Source organism: Ipomoea nil, unplaced genomic scaffold (genome assembly GCF_001879475.1).
Source record: "Ipomoea nil cultivar Tokyo-kokei standard unplaced genomic scaffold, Asagao_1.1 scaffold2036, whole genome shotgun sequence".
Lineage (NCBI taxonomy): Eukaryota > Viridiplantae > Streptophyta > Magnoliopsida > Solanales > Convolvulaceae > Ipomoea > Ipomoea nil.
Window position 1 is genome coordinate 7,072,428 of NW_017618464.1, and position 20,522 is coordinate 7,092,949.

Here is a 20,522-nt window from a genome sequence, read left to right on the forward strand (position 1 = left end):
TCTGTGAAATAAAGATTCCACCATCCATCTGAATAACCTCAAGGCCAAGAAAGTAAGACATAAGGCCCATATCGGTCATTTCAAACCTCTTAATGAGTGCCTCCCTGAATTCTGAGATTAGCTTCAAGTTGTTTCCAGTAAAAACCAGATCATCAACATACAGACAGATTAAAACAATATCACCAGAATCCGTGCATTTGACATACAAAGTGTGTTCATGAGGACATCGCATAAAACCACTTTCAACAAAATATGAGTCAATGCAACCATACCACGCCCTAGGCGCTTGCTTTAAGCCATACAAGGCTTTTCTCAACCTGTACACTTTATTTTCCTCCCCTTTCTTCAGAAATCCTGCAGGTTGCTCAACATATATTTCTTCTTCAAGAAAACCATTCAAAAAAGCAGACTTGACATCCATTTGATGCAATTTCCAATCATTTTGAGCAGCAAGAGAAATAACTATTCGAACTGTATCAAGTCTACTTACAGGAGCAAAAACCTCAAAATAATCAATACCTGGTTTCTGCTTGTAACCCTTTGCTACTAACCGTGCCTTAAAACGGTCAATTTCTCCATTTGACTTGTACTTCGTTCTGTAAACCCACTTCACTCCAATTGGCTTCTTTCCAGGAGGTAAATCTGTTAACTCCCAGGTACCATTCTTTTCAATGGCACGGATCTCCTCATCCATCGCCTTAAGCCAATGAGTTTCTGTAGCAGCCTCCTCAAAAGTTAAAGGATCACAATCTGCAAAGAGAGCAAATTGAACAATTTCTTCATCAGACAGGTCATTATCATGACCCAAAACATAATCTTGCAAGCGAGCTGGTAAGTGGCGCTCGCGCTGAGATCGTCGAACTGACGACTCTGGCTGTGAAGGAGACTGGACATTATCTGGAATCGGTTGCTCTTCAACAATATTTTCAACAGCAGGAATAACAACTGAACTTTCATCTTTAGCTAACCAATCCCAGGCACCATATTCATCAAAAGTGACATCACGACTTATAACAACCTTTTTAGTTTCAGGATTGTATAGTTTATAAGCCTTTGAAGCGTCACTATAACCAATGAATATGCACTTCTCACCTTTATCATCCAACTTCTTTCTCAATGGATTCGGCACGTGGGCATATGCCAAACATCCAAAAACCTTGAGATATTTGATAGAGGGTTTTCTCCCACTCCAAGCTTCTTCGGGCGTCTTATCACGGACACTCTTAGTTGGACACCTATTCAACACATAGACAGCACAAGCAACAGCTTCTGCCCAAAAAGGCTTAGGCAGATCCTTAGATTTCAACATGCACCTCACCATATCCATGATTGACCTATTCTTCCTCTCAGCCACTCCGTTTTGTTGTGGAGTGTATCTAGCTGTCATTTGGTGCTGAATACCCTTTTCTTTCAGAAAATTATCACAAGCAATATATTCTGTACCTCTATCAGTTCTCAAGATTTTAACTTCATAACCACTTTGCTTTTCAACAAAAGCCTCAAATTGTTTGAAAACATCACATGCTTCAGACTTTTGCTTCAGAAAGTAAACCCATGTTTTCCTACTAAAATCATCAATGAAAGTAATAAAGTACTTACAACCTCCATATGAGGGAACCTCCAACGAACACAGGTCTGAGTGAACAATCTCCAACTGTTTTGTGGCTCTCCTTGACTTGCCCACGGGAAAGGGATCTCTATGCTTCTTCCCAATCACACAAATCTCACAGATACGATTAGGGACATTCACAACAGGTAAATCAGAAACAAGTTCCTTTCTCGCAAGATAGTTTAACCCAGAAAAATGAAAATGCCCAAACCGCATATGCCATAACCAATTATCATCACAAACTTCAGAATTAAAGCAAGCAAGGAGAGTATGCTTAATTTTCAAAGGAAATAGTCGATTTTGGGACATATTTACCTTTGCAATCAAAACTCCTTTAGCATCTGCAATGGTACAACACCCCTGAGCAATATGTATCTTATATCCTTTTTCTGACAACTGACCCATACTCAACAAATTTTGGTGTAGTTCAGGAACATAGAACACATCGGATATAAAATTGTGAGTACCATCTTTCAACTGAATAGAGATTTTACCTTTTCCCAAAATTGGCACCTTTAACTTATTGCCAAACGTTACTTCAGACCGGACTGATTCATCTAGTTCGGAAAACAATTCTTTCTTCCCACACATATGGTTACTACACCCAGTATCCAAGAACCATATGTTCTTATCTGCAGAAAAACTATCGCTGGCCAAAAGTAAAGTTTCAGAACTCTCACCAGACTTTTCAGCAATGTTTGCTTGATTTCCACGATTGTTGTCCTCATTATACCAACAATCTGCAATCTTGTGCCCATACTTGCCACAATTGTAGCAATGAAATGGAAATTTACCTTGTTTGGTATTACCTCCACCTCTTCCTTGGTTGGAGTTACCACGTCCTCCTCCTTGGTTGAAGTTACCACGACCTCTTCCACCAGAACCTCCTCTTCCTCTTCCACGACCTCTACCAGATCCTCCACCTCTTTGATTAGTGCCAGTCACATTAAGGGTGACTTGACTCTTCAAAGCTTCTTCTGCTAGTGGTTCCGATTTTGACGCAATCCTGTCAATATGACTTTCTACCATACCTTTCAGCTCTGCAATTGATAAGAGCTCGGTTTTGTGTGACTCTGTTATTGAAGCCACCACATGGTCATACTTCATCGGCATAGTTCGAAGAACTTTTTCAACCACTGCACCATCTTCAATCGTATCTCCATATAGCCTCATCTTATTCACCATATCAATAAGACGAGTGAAATACGCATCTACTGTTTCTGTAGAGGTCATCTCACAATTATCGTACAACCTTCTCAACGACTGCAACTTAGACTTCTGCGCCCGATCGACTCCTTTGTGTGACACCTTTAAGATGTCCCAAGCTTGTTTTGCTGTTTGAGCACGAGCTAATTGCCCAAAAATGGAATAATGAACACCTTGGTGAATCTGACCCAAGGCCAATTTATCTCGCCGTATAGCGCCTGCATCAGCTCCTTCGGGTAGACCGGGATCAACAAAGCTCCAAAGATTTTGAGCTTGCAAATGTGTGGACATCATAATTTGCCAATAATTGTAATCGAGGTTCCCGTCCAATTTGGGACCCGACCATACAATATTGAAATTTGTGGCCATAATTCACTATGAAAAATACCTCGGGGTTGAAAGGTTGACTGGCTCTGATACCAAATGTTAGATATATTAAATATAATATATTTAATATAATGTATATTAAATATAATATAATATATCTATAATATATATTGAATATAATATATCAATATATTATATTTATATATTGAGAGAGAAGAGAGAGGAATGAATAATGTTATTTGAAGGGATGATTAACAAATGAATACAAACCACATATTTATACTAAATGAAAGCTACTAATCAGGAAGCTAATGCTCCATGTACTAATGCTATAATTTAGGTCACTCTTCACATACAATGCATGACCCACACCCATTACTTTCATTATTTCCAACAAATTAACTAATTATTAATTACTTGCTTGGTTTAATAATTATAATAATATTATTATTATAACAAAACTTTATAAAAAATATTCATAACAAAATATGAAACATAATTAATTTGATAAAATAATTCAAATAAAAAGTACATTATAAACACGTCTCTTTACTAATATAAAAGAAAGTTATATATATGTGTGTGTAAATCTCACAATTAATTAATACGAAGTATTTAAAAGTCATAAAAAATATAACACAAATGCTTTGCCACCTAAGTAATACAGAATAAACCTACACACACTAAGGATTCAAACCCTAGCTACTTACAAAGACAAAATGCACACATTGCCACTTAGTCTAGTCATCTTGTTAACTTTTATCTATTTTATTATACATATACTAAAACTTGTACTATATATACATATATACATACAAGGGTTATATATGAGGTGAGGGTGGGGTGAGGGGGACAGCTGCCCCCACTGCCCCCATGCTGGGTTCGTCCCTGCACATGACACACTACCAATAAAAAAAAGGACATGTACTGAAGATGAAGACAATGAAAATGCTACCCAAAAGAGAATTGAGAAGAATTAGAGAAATTTAAATCAAAAGTAGTTTTATTTAGACTATCGTTTTTAGACTAACGTTATTACAAAGTTGCAAACATTTATTTTAGTGACAATATAATCAATCTCTCATATATTATATTGCATTTATATACTTTAAATTACCAATTTAAATAAACAAATTCAATATTTATTCACCTATGTATGAACATTTCCGATATAATATTACATTGATATACTTTAAAATACTTATTTAAAAATAATCATTTGGCATTATTTCATTCGCACAAAGCGCGTAAAAGAACTAGTCTTATAATAGAGGTGATGATTGAACCAAAAATCAAACCAAAGAAAAAAAATCATGCCTCGATCGTATCCTTATAATAATACTGGTATCAAATCAATTAACCACATACATTATGACATATTAAAAATGTAGTAGGAGGGTCATTTCAAAAGTTATCTTAGACCCAAGAAAATTATTTTTATGTATGATAGAAGAATAAAGTTTTTTTTTTTTTTTTTTGAAAAGATTGAAGAATAAAGTTGATACCATTCTTAATTAAAAATTTACTATTTTATATTAAATCTAATTAAAAATAAAGGAAGTAAGAAATAAATTTTAATTTATTATACAATATTTAAAAATATAATGATAATTTATCACTACAGTATATTTTATAGATTAATAACTTTACTAATTGAATCATTGTCTCAATGGCAAATATGAATTGAATGACAATTAACATTTGAGAGGAATTATTGGGGATCCTTATCCTCTCTATGTTGCTTTAGTCAAATTATCCTTTTAATTTTTCAGTTATGTCTTTATCATCAATAGTCATAATAACAATTATCATTATTGCATGTCGGATTTATTTTAGAACTATTCATTCTAAAGCAAAACCTAAAAATTTATAAATAAATAAATATAAAGAAAGCTTCTATCAATAAATGGTAAAACTAAAATAATAATAGTAATGCGTGACATAACTTGAATTGTGACAAGTATATTGATCATCTGTATTTATAAATTATTAATTTATAGTATTTAATAATTGATCTTAATATTAATTAATTAACAAAGTCATACCAATATACCATCAACTAATATAAAAATTTGTTATAATAGTATGTGTGGTCATCATTTGAGAAGTTCAAATATAATTTGAGAAGGAATATATACATATGTTCACCGCATTCAAAAAAAAAAAAATACATATGTTCACCGTCCACTCATGTGTTGTCTCGGTGTGAAATTCCCACCGTTCATCATGTAGCAGATGCCATTACAATTTACAAGCATCAATACACGTGACTATTTATATATTATTTTAAATTCCTGTTTACATTTTACCTTTAGAATGTGTTTGAAAAGTATGAAAATAACTTTTTACCATTAGAATATATACATATGTTCACCGTCCACTCATGTGTTGGCTCCGTGTCTCCATGTCATGCGTGTGGACATTCGGCCAAGTAGACCGGCCACGTGGGCGCCTGCGCGGACGAGTAACGGCCACCGAGACAGCCTGCTGTGCTGTCTCGGCCTCAATAGGCGCTGCCAGCAGTATAACGTCGTTCTGTTGAGGCGTTGTCGTCGACAGTGTTGGTTCACTCCGAACCGGTGCAGCTGGTTGTGCTAGTTCAGACTGAACGTGGGCAGCGTGATTGGGCACCACGGGGTGAAGAATAGATGCAACCCACGGCATAGATTGTGAATCTAAAATTTTCTGCACAGAAATTTTAGTAGCAAAATGAAAAACAGCTTCATCAAATCTGACATACCTGCACACGAACACCTTATTAGTCTGTAAGTCCATACATCTATACCCCCTAAAAGACTCAGGATAGCCAAGAAAGACACATGGAAAGGATCTATAAGACATTTTGTGACGATTATAGGGACGTAGATGAGGATAACAAAGACAACCAAAGACACGGAGAAAAGAGTATGAATGAGGAGATTTATGCAATAATGAATGAGGACTGGAATTATTTAAAATAGCAGATGACATTCTGTTAATTAAATAAACCGTAGTCTCAAATGCAAAATCCCAAAACCTAGATGGAACAGACGCACGAGCCATGAGAGTGAGACCGGTTTCGACAATATATTTATGTTTTCGCTCCACTCGGCCATTTTATTGGTGAGTATAAGCATAGGACTGTCTATGATAGATTTCTAATTTTGTGAGAGGGGAATGTAACTTTTTGTACTCGGCACATGAATCAGATTTGATAGACTTGATCTTACGATTGAAAAGCCTTTCAACAAGAGCATGAAACTTTTCAAAAATATCATAAAGATCATATTTTTGTTTCATGGGAAAATACCAAGTAAAACGAGAGAAATCATCGACAAAGAGAACAAAGTATCTATAACCATCAGAAGATAAGAGAGGAGCTAGACCCCAAATATCAGTATAGATTAAATCAAGAATGTTTGAACTAGAAGTGTCAACACGTGGCAATGGAAAATGAGCATATTTATCCATTTCACATACATATACATAAACTAGAATTACAACGAATAGCACTACTAGACCCACTAACCGAACAAAAGGGAAGAACACGACTAAGGACACGATGGTGTGGATGGCCTAAACGATCATGCCAGACAAACGGAGACTCACGAGTTGAAAGAAATGCGGAAGGTGATGATGAACTTGGAACTGGTAGTGTGTATAACCCACCAGAACTATTGCCCCGAAGAAGAATCTCCTTGGTGTTGATATCCTTCACAACAAACAAGGATGGGTGAAACTCAAAGAAGACATTATTATCAAATGCAAATTTTTGAACCGATAATAAAGAGGTAGATAAAGTGGGAACATGAAGGATATTAGATAAATGAAACGACCTAGAGAGGGTATGAAAAGATGCATAACCAATATGACTAATAGGCAAACATGTACCATCACCGACACGGAGGGTGTCATTACCATTATACTCGTCCGAGATAGAGAGTGCCGCTATATCTAGAGTTGTCTGATTTGTTGCACCAGTGTCTAGGAACCAAGTATGAGAGTCCTGTGAGGAATCTGGGGAAGTTCCCTGATAAACCATATTAGCATGTGGATCCTTTTCATACCGTTTGTAACACATATTTGCAGTGTGCCCTAGAATCCCACAAAGTTGAAACTTAGGTTGGTGATTGCCATTCTTACCGCCACGACCACGACCACCATTTCCGCGACGGCCGCCACCACCGCCACGGGACTGCCCGGAGCTACGCCTGTCGCCACGCGACTGGCCACCCTTGTCCCGCTGCTGCTGCCCAGATTTCTGTACGGCAAAGGCTGCCGGCGACGAGCCCTCACTACCAGCGACGAACTCTTCGGCGCCAAGGAGATCCGAGAGTTCATGGAGTGTGACCGGTCTTCCACGGGCATTGAGAGAAGAGGCAAGACCCCGAAATTCATGCCACAAACCCTAGAATACATATAGGTTTTGTTCTTCAAGTGGAACATGCCGGTCGGCGAGGGTAAGGTCTTCAATGAGAACCTGTGCCCGGCCGGTATAATCAGTGACGAAGGCATCACCCTGCTGCAGCGTCTAAAGTTGCCCGAGAAAGTTCAACGAGCGAGACTGAGACGAAGAGGCAAGTGCGGAGGTAACGACAGTCCACACTGCACGGCTAGTGTGATGTCCAATAGCCAAGGACATAACTTCATCAGACAAGGACGACATGAGCATAGAGAGAAGCGTCTGATCCTGACGAACCCACGGATGATAGGCGGGATTCGGCATTGGCGCCGCTCCCTCTTCGCCGGACAATATCGTGGCCGGTGGGCAGGGATTCGATCCATCGATGAAACCCATTAGGTCATGTCTGTTGAGAAAAAGAACAACTTGAGCCCTCCAAAATAAGAAGTTCCGATGAGTCAATTTGACACTGATGAAGTGATGAGATGTGGAGAGGGTGGTTACGGTTGAAACAACCGATGAGAGAGGGGCATCAGAAACGGTCCGTTCAGAAGAATTGACAGATCCGTTGGCTATTGGATAGAAACCCTAGCTAGGTGATACCAGATGAGAACGGTAATAGATTGTATTAATAATGATAAGTTACAAGAGGAGACATATGGAGACTATGATTGGGAATCATAAATGGACTCAGATACATAGAGTCCTAATATAGCGGATAATTAGGGTAGTTATTACAAATTAAATGAAAGCATTATAGAGTGATTATCATGCAATTAAGGATCATTCAATTGTTAAAGCCCATCATCTTATCAATCAAAACTGTAATCTCACTAATCACACCGTCCAACCAATCAAGGTAGTTATCCAACCAATCATCATCATCTTACCAAAACTAACTATCCCCATCCTTCCATTATCACTCAATTACCATACATACGACATTTCTTCCACTATAAATGGTCACAGTAAAAAATAATAAGGCATCTTCACCAATATCATTATCTCAAACTCTACCAAAATATAGTGAATTTGGCTTGACATTACTAAAAAGACATGTAATTTTAATTTTATAGAGTTATGATTTCCACTTAAAAAGTCTCACAAGTCTGATCTATTTATTTTTCACAAATTATTTTATGAGTTCTACTACATGTACTCTCTAATCTTACTTCTTAAATTGTACTCCCTGATGTGACGAATTCTGATAAGCTATTCTTTTCATGTGGGTCCATATACAAGTGTCTACATTAAGATTTTGTGTGTGAGTGTGCAACTTGGGAGTACACATAGCATTTTCCTTATTGTATATATATTGTGTTCATGTTAGAGAATCCCACGTAAAATCAATAAATTGTATTGTACTGTACTTAACCTAATACAATTAAGTATACCGTACAAGATTATTGTTGAGATATTTGATGCTATTAATCATCTATATTAATAGTCATGTGTCTCTTGGGTTTTCCATATGTCTCTTGGGTTTCCCATGTGTCTCTTGGGTTTTCCATGTGTCTCTTTGTTTTCTCATTTGTATTTATTTTTCATCATCTTGTTAGCACTATATATACAAGTGCTAGTATTGAAGTTGACACAAGACATAATATATTAATTTTTCCTCTTCTTCTTGTTTATTTGTATTCTACATGGTATCAGTTGCCAAGATTTATACCTGCGCATAAACTCATCAATGGCTGACAACGAGCAGCCGCAGGCATTAACAGGGCTGATTAGTGGTACAGAGATTTTTGATGATCAATTGAATGGTAAATTTGATCCATGGTTGTGGATAATTGACACAGGGGCTTCTCGTCACATTACTGGTGATTCCACTCGAATGACTGATGCAAAAGATATATTTCATTGCCCTGTTGGTTTACCCAACGGAAAAACAGTGGTTGCAACTCGAGAAGGCTCGGTTCGATTAACAGACAAAATTGTTCTTAATCATGTCCTTTATGTTCCGTCTTTAAGTTGCAACCTTATTTCTGTTTCTCAGTTAAATGATGTTATGCATAGCAATGTCCACTTTAACTCTTATGTGTGCTATACAAGACCAATCGGGGGAACTGATTGGAACGGGTGTTAGACGGGATGGACTTTACTACTTCAAGGGAATCGATTCAGTGCAACATCCTACAGTAAATGGTGTGACAAGTTCAGTCAATCTTTGGCATTAACGAATGGGTCATCCATCTGAAAAAGTGGTAAAACTACTTCCGTCTATTGGCACTGTTGTGGGAAGTTTTAATAAAGCTTGTGAGGTTTGTTTTCGTGCTAAGCAACCTAGAGATAAGTTTCCTTTGAGTAATAACAGAGCATCTCGAATATTTGAGAAAATACATTGTGATTTGTGGGGTCCTTACAAACATCAATCCTCTTGTGGTGCACGTTATTTCTTGACTATAATAGATGATTATTCGCGAGCAGTTTGGATTTATTTGATGATGGATAAAACTGAGGTTTTTAAAATGTTCTTGTGTTTTGTGGCTATGATTGATAGACAATTCTCTCAATCAATCAAAGTCGTTCAGAGTGACAACGGTACTGAATTCAATTGCTTGCGTGATTTTTTTTCTGATACTGGAATTCTATTTCAAACTTCCTGTGTGGGAACTCCTCAACAAAATGGTAGGGTTGAGCGGAAACATAAACATATTCTCAATGTAGCGAGAGCTTTGAGATTCCAAGCCAATTTGCCAATTTATTTTTGGGGAGAATGTGTTCTTGTGGCCACACATCTTATAAATTGGACACCAACACCGTTGCTTGGTAACAAAACTCCTTATGAAATTCTTTTTGGTAGTCCTCCATCTTACAACACAATTCGTGTTTTTGGGTGTCTTTGCTTTGCCCACAATCAAAAAGCAAAAGGAGATAAATTTGCTAGCAAGAGTCGAAAGTGCATCTTTGTGGGATATCCATTTGGGAAAAAGGGTTGGAAGCTGTTTGATCTTGACACCAAAGAATTTTTTGTTTCCCGCGATGTGAAATTTTTTGAGGATGTTTTTCCATTTCCCCTCACAGATACGACTACCAATCCTCATGAAGAATTTGTTCACGAAGATTTTTCTGTAATTGTTGAAGAAGCCGAGCCCAGCTCCACAAACGAGCCAAACCCTCAACTTGAGCCAAGCTCCACACCCGAGCCAACCTCTCAACCATAGTCAAACTCCAAACCCGAATTCAGCTCACAACCTGAACAACACACTAGTACTCTTGCTCCAAATAACCAGGATCCGAATGTTGAGATGGGTCGGGGTATGAGAAATAAAGTTCCTCCAGTGTGGTTGCGCGACTATGTTATTAATTCTACTGTTGCTAAAAGTCCATCCTCCGTCACACCGTCTCAACAGTCACCCTCAGGTACTCCCTATCCTTTAGCACATTATATAAATTGTGACAATTTTTCTCTACCATACAGAACTTTTCTCACAGCAATTCTTTCTGAAAAAGAACCAAAGTCTTTTAAGGAGGCAATGACACATACCGGTTGGAAAGAATCTATGACAAATGAAATCCGGGCCCTCGAAGACAATCAAACTTGGACTCTTGAACATCTCCCACCTGGGAAAAAGGCTCTTGGGAGTCATTGGGTGTATCGAATCAAATATAACTCAAATGGGTCGATTGAAAGACTCAAATCAAGATTAGTGGCTCTTGGTAATCATCAGGAAGAAGGCATCGATTACACAGAAACTTTTGCTCCTGTTGCCAAAATGACTACTGTTTGTGCACTTCTTGCCATTGCAGCATCTAAAAATTGGGAACTACATCAGATGGATGTGCACAATGCTTTTCTGCACGGTAATCTCGATGAAGAGGTGTATATGAAGCTTCCCCCGGGCTTTGAGGCATCCGATCCTAAATTAGTGTGTCGATTGCGCAAGTCCTTGTATAGATTAAAGCAGGCACCGAGGTGCTGGTTTGCAAAACTTGTTACGGCCTTGAAAGGGTATGGTTTCTTATAATCCTATTCCGACTACTCCTTATTCACCTTTACTCGGGGTGGAATTCAGATAAATGTACTTGTTTATGTTGATGATCTCATCATTTCTGGGAATGATTCTGCTGCTCTTAAGACATTTAAGGCTTATCTCAGCGATTGTTTTCATATGAAAGATCTCGGCACTCTAAAGTACTTTCTGGATATTGAGGTTGCTCGTAGCGCTTCTGGACTATTTTTGTGTCAAAGGAAATATACTCTTGATATTATTTCTGAAGCAGGATTGTTGGGTGCCAAACCGGTTAGTGTTCCTATTGAGCAAAACCACAAAATCGGCCTAGCTAGTGGCCCAATTTTCTCTAATCCTGCAGCTTATCGGCGTCTAGTTGGAAGACTTATCTACTTAGCCGTAACTCGACCGGATCTCGCATACTCTGTTCATGTGTTGTCTCAATTCATGCAAGAACCACATGATGAGCACTGGGAGGCAGCTTTGAGAGTTGTCCGTTATTTGAAAGGTACACCAGGTCAAGGGATTCTCCTACGAGCAGACACTGATCTAACGCTACAGGGATGGTGTGATTCGGATTGGGGCGCATGTCCTATTACTCGGCGATCGCTTACGGGTTGGTTGGTTTTTCTTAGCCATTCTCCAATCTTGTGGAAAACAAAGAAACAAACTACTGTTTCTCGTTCTTCTGCAGAAGCAGAATACAGATCCATGGTAGCCGTTACTTGTGAACTCAAATGGTTAAAGGGCTTGTTGTTAAGTCTAGGGGTTCATCATCCCAAAACCATAAAGTTATTTTGTGACAGTCAGTCAGCCCTTCATATTGCAAAGAATCCAGTCTTTCATGAACGCACAAAACACATTGAAGTGGATTGTCATTTTGTTCGCGATGCAATTAAAGATGGTTTGATCTTCCCTTCCTACATTCCTACCAATTCGCAATTAGCTGACATCTTCACAAAGGCTCTTGGGCAAAGGCAATTTGAATTTCTTCTTTGCAAATTGGGCATTTCAGATCCGCATGCTCCAACTTGAGGGGGGTGTTGAGATATTTGATGATATTAATCATCTATATTAATAGTCATGTGTCTCTTGGATTTTCCATATGTCTCTTGGGTTTTCCATGTGTCTCTTGGGTTTTCCATGTGTCTCTTTGTTTTCTCATTTGTATTTATTTTTCATCATCTTGTTAGCACTATATATACAAGTGCTTGTATTGAAGTTGACACAAGACACAATATATTAATTTTTCCTCTTCTTCTTGTTTATTTGTATTCTACAATTATACATACAATGAATTCTGCTACGTACTCTGATCGAGTTGTCAATTGTAATTGAAAGAAAAAGCAGAAGTTTGGGGTAAGAAAAAGCAGAAGTTGCAAGTACGTACGGGAGTATGTACTAGTTGACTTGTGAAGTCTTCATGCAATTAGTTTACACAAACAGTGAATTGGTAGGTAGGGTGGCTGTCTATTGTTGTCTTCAAATGTTACGTTCTTTCATCATCACCCCATCAATGCACTCACTATACATCACATGCATGTGGATTCACATTTCACATTGCACTACTATGTTGGACAGAGCTTATTTAGGAGCTTATAGCTTATTTTAAGCTACTAATAAACTATAAGCTCTCTTTGGTAATGTTTTCAAAATAAGTTCTTAGCTTCTTAACTTTTTTTTTCCCATTTTTATCCTTATTATTTTAAAAAAATGACATAATTTACTCTTCCCAATTAAAATTTTTTTTTTTCCTCCTTTATCCACAACTTTCACTGCAATTATTATTGTTATTATTATTATTATTATTATGAGATTTGCAACAATATTGCTACTTCATTATGAGATGCTAGATCATGATTATGCTAATAGTTTTATTTCAAAATGTTAATTTTTTTTAAAGACAAAATGTTAAATTTTAATATGTAAACAAACTAATTTAAATTTTATGAAAATGTTCTATTTAGTCTTTTTACATTTATCAGCTTATCAAAAAGTCAGCTTATCAAAAAGTTAATTTACCAAACACTTTCAATCATAACAGCTAGTTTAACAACTCTTCAGTTTTCAGCTCCGAGCTGAGCTTCTAACTTTTTAGCTTTCAGCTCCTAGTTTATATTCTTTCAGCTAGGTTTCCCAAACAGAGCCTAAGGCTCATTTAACAAAAGAGCCTTAGGCTCCTTTTACCTTCCGCATCCTACGTGGGAACACATCAGATGGGGAAGGGTCGGAAAGATGGGGAGTTGAACTCCTTTTATAGAGAAGTTCAACTCTCTTTATGTGATCAAAATTTGTCCCACATCTGATTATCTTTTTTTTTTTTCCTGTTTTATTTTGTTTATTATTATTGTTGTTGTTGCTATCTTGTTATGGAGTATTATTTATTTTTTCTTTTATTACATAATAATAATAATAATAATGTTATTATTATTATTATTATTGTTATTATTATTATTATTATTATTATTATTATTATTATTATTATTATTATTATTATTATGTCCTTTTAGGTCTTTTCACATGTTAACTGTTAATCTAAACAACTGATTTTATTAAACATTTTTTAAAAGCAGTTGATATAATCCGATGTTCAAACACACTAACACTATATGTGAAACGTTAATATAATATGTCAACCGCTAACCGTTTATTACCAAACAAAGCTTTTATCTTAATGAATTAAAACATTGTACATAAGTCATGAGTAAAAAGTGGAGTTGAAATTGATACTACATGTAGGATTACTCTTATTCATTAGAGCAACCCTATTAAGGGTTTTGCTAAGTTTTTGAGGAAGAACAAATCAAGTGTGTTATTTTTGGGGTAAGAGAGGTGAAGTTTTTCTTCCTGCAAAATCAAAACTTTTGTAGGGTCCATTAGTATTGATGAAAAGCTGAAACAAAGTCGCAGGTACACATAATGCGCACTTGTTAATTACATGATACACGCGCCAAGTGGCACGTAAATGACCATTAAATTTCTTTTTCTTTTTTTGTTCTGTCATTTTTTTCTTCCATTTCCTTTTTTTCCCTCTTCATTCTCTCTTTTATTTGGCATGGCAAAAATCACAAAAAAATTAACACTATTGAAGATGTTGTAAGCCGTGTGAAACGGTGAACTGTGTTGGAAAAAGAGGTAGCTCATAGGTGGGCCATGGGCGACATGACAATTTGACATTAACCAATTTTTTACAGCATCCAAACAAACCTAACTAACAGGCATTAAAGTATTTGTACCTCAAAAATTAAATCACTTGTAAATAAATTTAAAATAAATAAATACTCCTAGTCAATGGTCAACCCACGTTGGTTCAATTCACACGTTGATTTCCGCGCTAAGTCGCTAACACGTGACTTCACAGCTTCGTATTATAATCCAGAGATAAAGTATAAATAAGCCACTGAACTATTTAAGAAATAACAATTAAGCTATTGAACTCAAATAACCTCCAAATAAGCCATTGAACTTTTGAAAAAAAAAAAAAAACATTAACATTTTTAACAGGTTAACTCTAAAATTTTTGCTTACTGAATTGCCAAATGTTTATTTTATTTACGTTTTTGTTATTATAATCCACCTATATAGTAATATATTTTAAAATAATTGTAATCAAAATAGTTTTATCTTGCCTAGATCTAATTTATTTATTTATATTACTATTTTTTAAGCAGAAGATCCAGTGACAAATAATAATAATAAATTAATCAATCAATCAAATCTTGACAAGACAAAACTATTTTAATTGTAATTACTTTAAAATATATTGGTGGATTGTAATAAAAGAAACACAAATGAAATAAACATTTGGCAATCTAGTTAACAAAAACTTGTTTAAAATGTTAATTGCTCTTTTTTTCTGAGTTCAATGGTTTATTTGCTCTTTTTTTTCCGGGTTATGTGGCTTATTTGAGGGTTATTTGAGTTCGATGGCTTAATTGTTGTTTCCTAAATAGTTCAGTGGCTTATTTGTACTTTATCCCTATAATCAATCACTACTGGAAATTATGGAATTTCCGACCACCTGAAAGTGATCTTGAATCAAATTGATACCAAAAAGTGGTCGGAAATAGCAACAAAGGTTTTTCCGGATACCAAAAGTGGTCGGAACAAGACTTTCAACTTGATTTAAGATCACTTTCAGGTGGTCGGAAATTCCATAATTTCCAGTAGTGAATTATTATTGTGTAAATCATACTATCAAATAATATACATTTAGTACATAAATAATGTATTTTTAATATATTAAAATTATATTATATTTAGAGAAAATATATTATTTGAATACTGAAAATATATTATTTTGTATAATGTACATTCAATACACGAATAATATACTTTTAATATATTAAAAACGTATTTTTTGTCGTGGTTCACACACCATACTCCACACAATAAGGAGCGTTATGCTATGCAACCGTGTGCGCCATGCAAGGGTGCACACGGAATTGGATCTATAATTTCTATACTATAAATCTATAATTTCTATACTATAAATCTATAATTTCTAAACTGTAGATTCATAATTTTTATACTATAGATTCGTAATTTCTATATTATAGATTCATAATTTTTAAACTGAATAGTTATCAAATTATGAACATATATGTAATTTAGCGATTTATGAATACAGAGTTCAACAATTGGGAATATGAACATTGAAAATTATGAACATAGAATTTTATAATTGCGAATATAGAGTTTGATAATTATGAATTTATAGTATAAAAATTATGAATCTATAGTATAGAATTATGAATCCAATTGTATGGTGCACATTTCTAACACAGTAATTTGCCCATTACAATATTCCTAATTGTCTAATGGATTAGCATTCCAACGGGCTTCATGTGTAGCCCCAATTACCCGATGTTTGTGGGCAGATGCCCATATATTCCTCCATTTTGGCACATATTGTTATGTTGGGATTGTTATGCCATGGAGCCATATCCACCTTACAAGGTGGACACGAGTTCAATACGACGTTGTTTTATAATTTGGGAATAACGTTGTTGTTAATGGCACTATTTTCCCTTCATCAATTATATTTTTTTTTAAAAAAAATATAAAAATTGTCAAAAGAGTTCAGCGACATCAAAATTTGTGAATATATTATTACGTAACTGTGAATATAGAGTTCTACCTATAGAGTTCAAGAATTATGAATATAGAGTTAAAAAAAATTATGAGCATAGAGTTTGATCTGTAATTGTGAATATAGAGTTCAATAATTGTGAATATGGAGTTTAAAAATTATGAACATAAAGTTCTATAATTATGAATAGAGTTTGGGAAGGAAACTACTGAATCTGAAGACAAACGTCTTAACGGCAAAAGAAAGCAACTTCTTTTTAAATTGACACAACGTCGTTTTCCACCAAAATGACGCTGTTTTGGAACCTTGTCCACCTTGCAAGGTGGACACGGTTCCACATCATAATTTTCCGTTATGTCGACAAGTAATTATATCCTACATCCCGTGTCATAATACAAATTTATTTTTAGTATGTTATTTATATTATTTTTAATATATTACACATTAATTTTAATAGATTTATTATATTTTGATTTTGATATATGTAGAATAAATAAGTTAGCATTATATTACTACCTCCACCGAAACTCAATCTCATGACTTCCCATATGGAGGAGTCACTGCATGCTATCTAAGCATAAAGTGTTTGGGGGTATATATTTATTTTATTATAAAAATGTGAATCGAAGGTGGGTCCAAGGATCGGTTATTCCTTTCTTACTGGAAGCCGTTGGTTGAGTCGGGCTCCCGCGACTACAATCTCTCACCTTCCACCTCATGGCACTCGGGTTCGGGTTCGCTGATCGGATCTGTTCCGGTAAATTTGGTGATCCTCTTTTTTTCTCGCTGATTTCTCTCCGGCATACATTATTCTTCATCACATTTGTCTAGTTAGATTAATTAGTTGTGTCTTTGATATTCGAACTTTGTTTTTAAAAAAAAAATTGGTTGATTTGTGCTTTCGGCATTTTCGTTGCAGATTAGTAAAAATTTGGAGGGTCGAGAATAAGATTGAATTCAAGCGAAATGGTGTGTGGATGAACGTATTTTCACTCCCCTGTTGATCTCATTGTGATTTGTCTTAGTATCTGAGAATGATTATCGTTTTTTCATTGTCAATTTTCAATTCTTTTGCTCCACTGTTTTTGAGTTTTGGTGTTAGAGGTAGGGATGTCTAATGATCTTGATTTCACTAAATCTGGATTGGAACTGGATTTGACTGAGAAAATCGTGTTTGTTTGGGATGAATAATGGCCTGGTCTTTGATCAAATGAGTATCTACACTGGATTGTACAGGAAACCAATGCAATCTGGTTCCTACTGCTGATTAAGTGGTTTTGTTTGGTCCTGGTTGTTGTTAGTTAGAGTTTGGAATATGAAAAGAGTAATCATGTATAATATATTATTGAACCAGGCTAGTCTGGTAATAAATCCCAAATAATGGTTTTGCTTGCAGGCACATCACTCCAGTTTTGTTGATGGGGAAGGAATTTCTAAAGCTTGCGGGTGCCCTTTACTACCACTTAAAACCGATATAGATGGACCTGCTCCAGTTTTAGAACAAGGTTAGACTTGCCAAGTTATCATCTTTACCTGGATAACTATGCTGATAGTCTTGTAGAGGATTTATCTTTTCCTATGTTTCTTTTGCTTATGAGAGGGAGAGAACTGCTTATGTTATACTGTTCGTGCAGATAGAACGGATATAGTTGATGAAGCAATCACATTCTACAGAGCCAATGTGTTCTTCAAAAACATTGATATTCAAAGTTCAGCGGATAAGCTCCTTATCTATTTGACGTTATACATAAATGTGGTGTTGAAGAGGCTTGAAGGCTGCAGAACTTTAGCTGAAGGTACTAAGGCTATAATAAACTTAGGACATGAAAATGTTCCTGTACCTGGGGAGAAAGGTTTTCCCTTCCCTTGGTTGTTCAGTTCAACAAAATCTCAAAAAGAAGCGGGTAAGTGAAAAATGCTATTGAAAACTTATACTTGTGGCTTCAATTCTTTATTGCAGTTGTTACTGTTCCTTTATCCTTTTAACTTAAGTGATCTGGGAGGATAACGAAACAAGTAGCAAGTAGCTAGATTGTTATCTATTAGATTCTGAATGTTAAGCTGGACATAATTGCTTTTCAATTTGAAATTTTGATAAAAGCCATGTAAATATAAATTAATCAACTTCAATTGTTTCCTTTGGATTTGTCATTTTGTTACTCAATTACCACAACATGAAATATCCCTATTTGCATGTTTCACTATTATATCAATATTTGCATCTCAGACCATTAAGTATACACCTCTTCAAAATGGTCCACCTTATATGCCTGACCTTTAACTGTAAATAGCATCTTAAGCTTTTCTGCGGAATTCTTTAGTGACAACTAAAATCTTGTACTGAACTATGACTTTTTTTTTTTTTTTTTTATCATAGAGCTATTTAGAGATTACCTGAAGCAAATAAGGGAGGAGACAAGTTGGAGAGTACTCAGTGTTGCATTTCGAGCTAATGGGACTCCGAACAAATGGTGGCTAGCATTTGCAAAGAGAACATTTATGAACATACTTGATGATTGAGGCTTAGTCTTGTAAAAGAGATGCAGAGAAGATTACATCTACTCCTCTTGACAAAATAACTGCTTGTCAAAGGTCTAGCCTCTGTGGTTCAGTTGAGTTACCATGATTTACATACTCCCAGATGCTTTGTCGGGCCAGGGTATGGGGGGCCCTTGGGGTTGGGGATTCAATCTTTTGGAAGAAAATAACTGCTTGTCAAGTTTCAAAAGGCAAGAGAGGTTTCCTTTTTGAACACTTGTGATCTATTTACTTCTCTATACATTTCTTTAATTTTGTTCTTGATTAAATATCATCTGTAGATAGTTGAACTGAAGATATAGGCATAGGTGAAAACTCCATTTCATGAATTATTGAAATTTGTAGATATTTAATTTTTTTTTAATGAATTTTCACTAATAAAATACTAAATCGGCTTGTTAGTATTTTACTGCATGTTTTGTTGTAGCAATAGATAGTGTTAATTAATTTTCTTTACCAAGGGTATTAAGGAAGGTAAAAGTATTATAAACTTAAAATTTTAAAAACACTATGAAGGCAAAGGTTATATAACATTTACAAATTTTTTTACCAATTCTAAAGGCAAGTACTATCACATGCAAAGAGAGTTAAGAATTAAAATGAAAGATGCATTTTCCTTAGCAGTAAAACATTCATATTGAACAAAGTTATTTAAGTACACACCATGTTAGTTAAAAACATGAAATTCATAAATATAACATTGCATGCTTGGAATACATCAGTACTATATATATATATATATTGAATCTGGTGAGGTTACCTTTGTCAGGCAAGGTGGTGAGGCTTGATCTGGTACGTTTATTTGTTTTTTTGTAGGGTTGAGATTTGGCTGATGTGTAGACCTCGTGCGTTTGATATAATTGCATAGGGGGGTGGTGTTGTCTTTTTTATGGTGTCTTAATTAGGGTGTAATAATTGATAGCAGATTTTATGGGCTTGTGCAACACTAATTATGGTATTTTATGATTAATTAAATATATTTTACTCCCGTCTCTTCAATTTCTGTGTCGTCCGTTCCTCTCCACTGCTGCTGTCCGTTCGTACTGTCCTCTCCTTCTGCTTCCGGTCGACGCTCACCCTCCTCCATCACAATCTCCGGCGACGAGCATGGCAGGTTCTTCATCACGCCAACCCAAGCGACCGAGGCGTGCTTCGTCTGCTCGCATTCCAGGTATTCCATCTGCGATGTGTTTGTGTGTTCGAATTGGTTTGTGTATTTGGGGGTCGTCGGTGGGATTGTTGCATGGTGGCGTCGACGGGGGTTCTGTTGATTGGGTTGGGTGATATGTTCTGTTTTTAGGGTTTTACTTGCGTTTTTTTTTTTTTTTCCGCGGGTTTTTGCGGGGTAATGGGTTTGGTTGTGGCGTTTCTTGTGTTGCCGGTGGTGGGGGTATGCGGGTTTAATTTGATTTT

General features: G+C 35.8%; 1 protein-coding gene across 7 annotated transcripts; it reads left to right on the forward strand.

Annotated features, from left to right (window-relative positions):
• Positions 1-17,183: 17,183 nt before the first annotated feature.
• Positions 17,184-19,378, forward strand: LOC109147887 (actin-related protein 2/3 complex subunit 3-like). Of its 7 annotated transcripts, none has more exons than XM_019295544.1 (6): positions 17,184-17,328; positions 17,491-17,554; positions 17,968-18,076; positions 18,206-18,475; positions 18,949-19,146; positions 19,276-19,378. In XM_019295544.1, exons 2-5 carry the CDS (start codon positions 17,549-17,551, stop codon positions 19,089-19,091), a joined length of 528 nt encoding a protein of 175 aa, XP_019151089.1. In that variant the 5' UTR covers positions 17,184-17,328; positions 17,491-17,548; the 3' UTR covers positions 19,092-19,146; positions 19,276-19,378. The 7 variants fall into 7 exon arrangements, with proteins under 7 accessions (XP_019151089.1, XP_019151093.1, XP_019151095.1 ...); XM_019295548.1 differs by having other exon boundaries at positions 17,491-17,540; XM_019295550.1 differs by having other exon boundaries at positions 17,200-17,337; positions 17,477-17,554.
• The last annotated feature ends 1,144 nt before the right edge of the window (positions 19,379-20,522 follow it).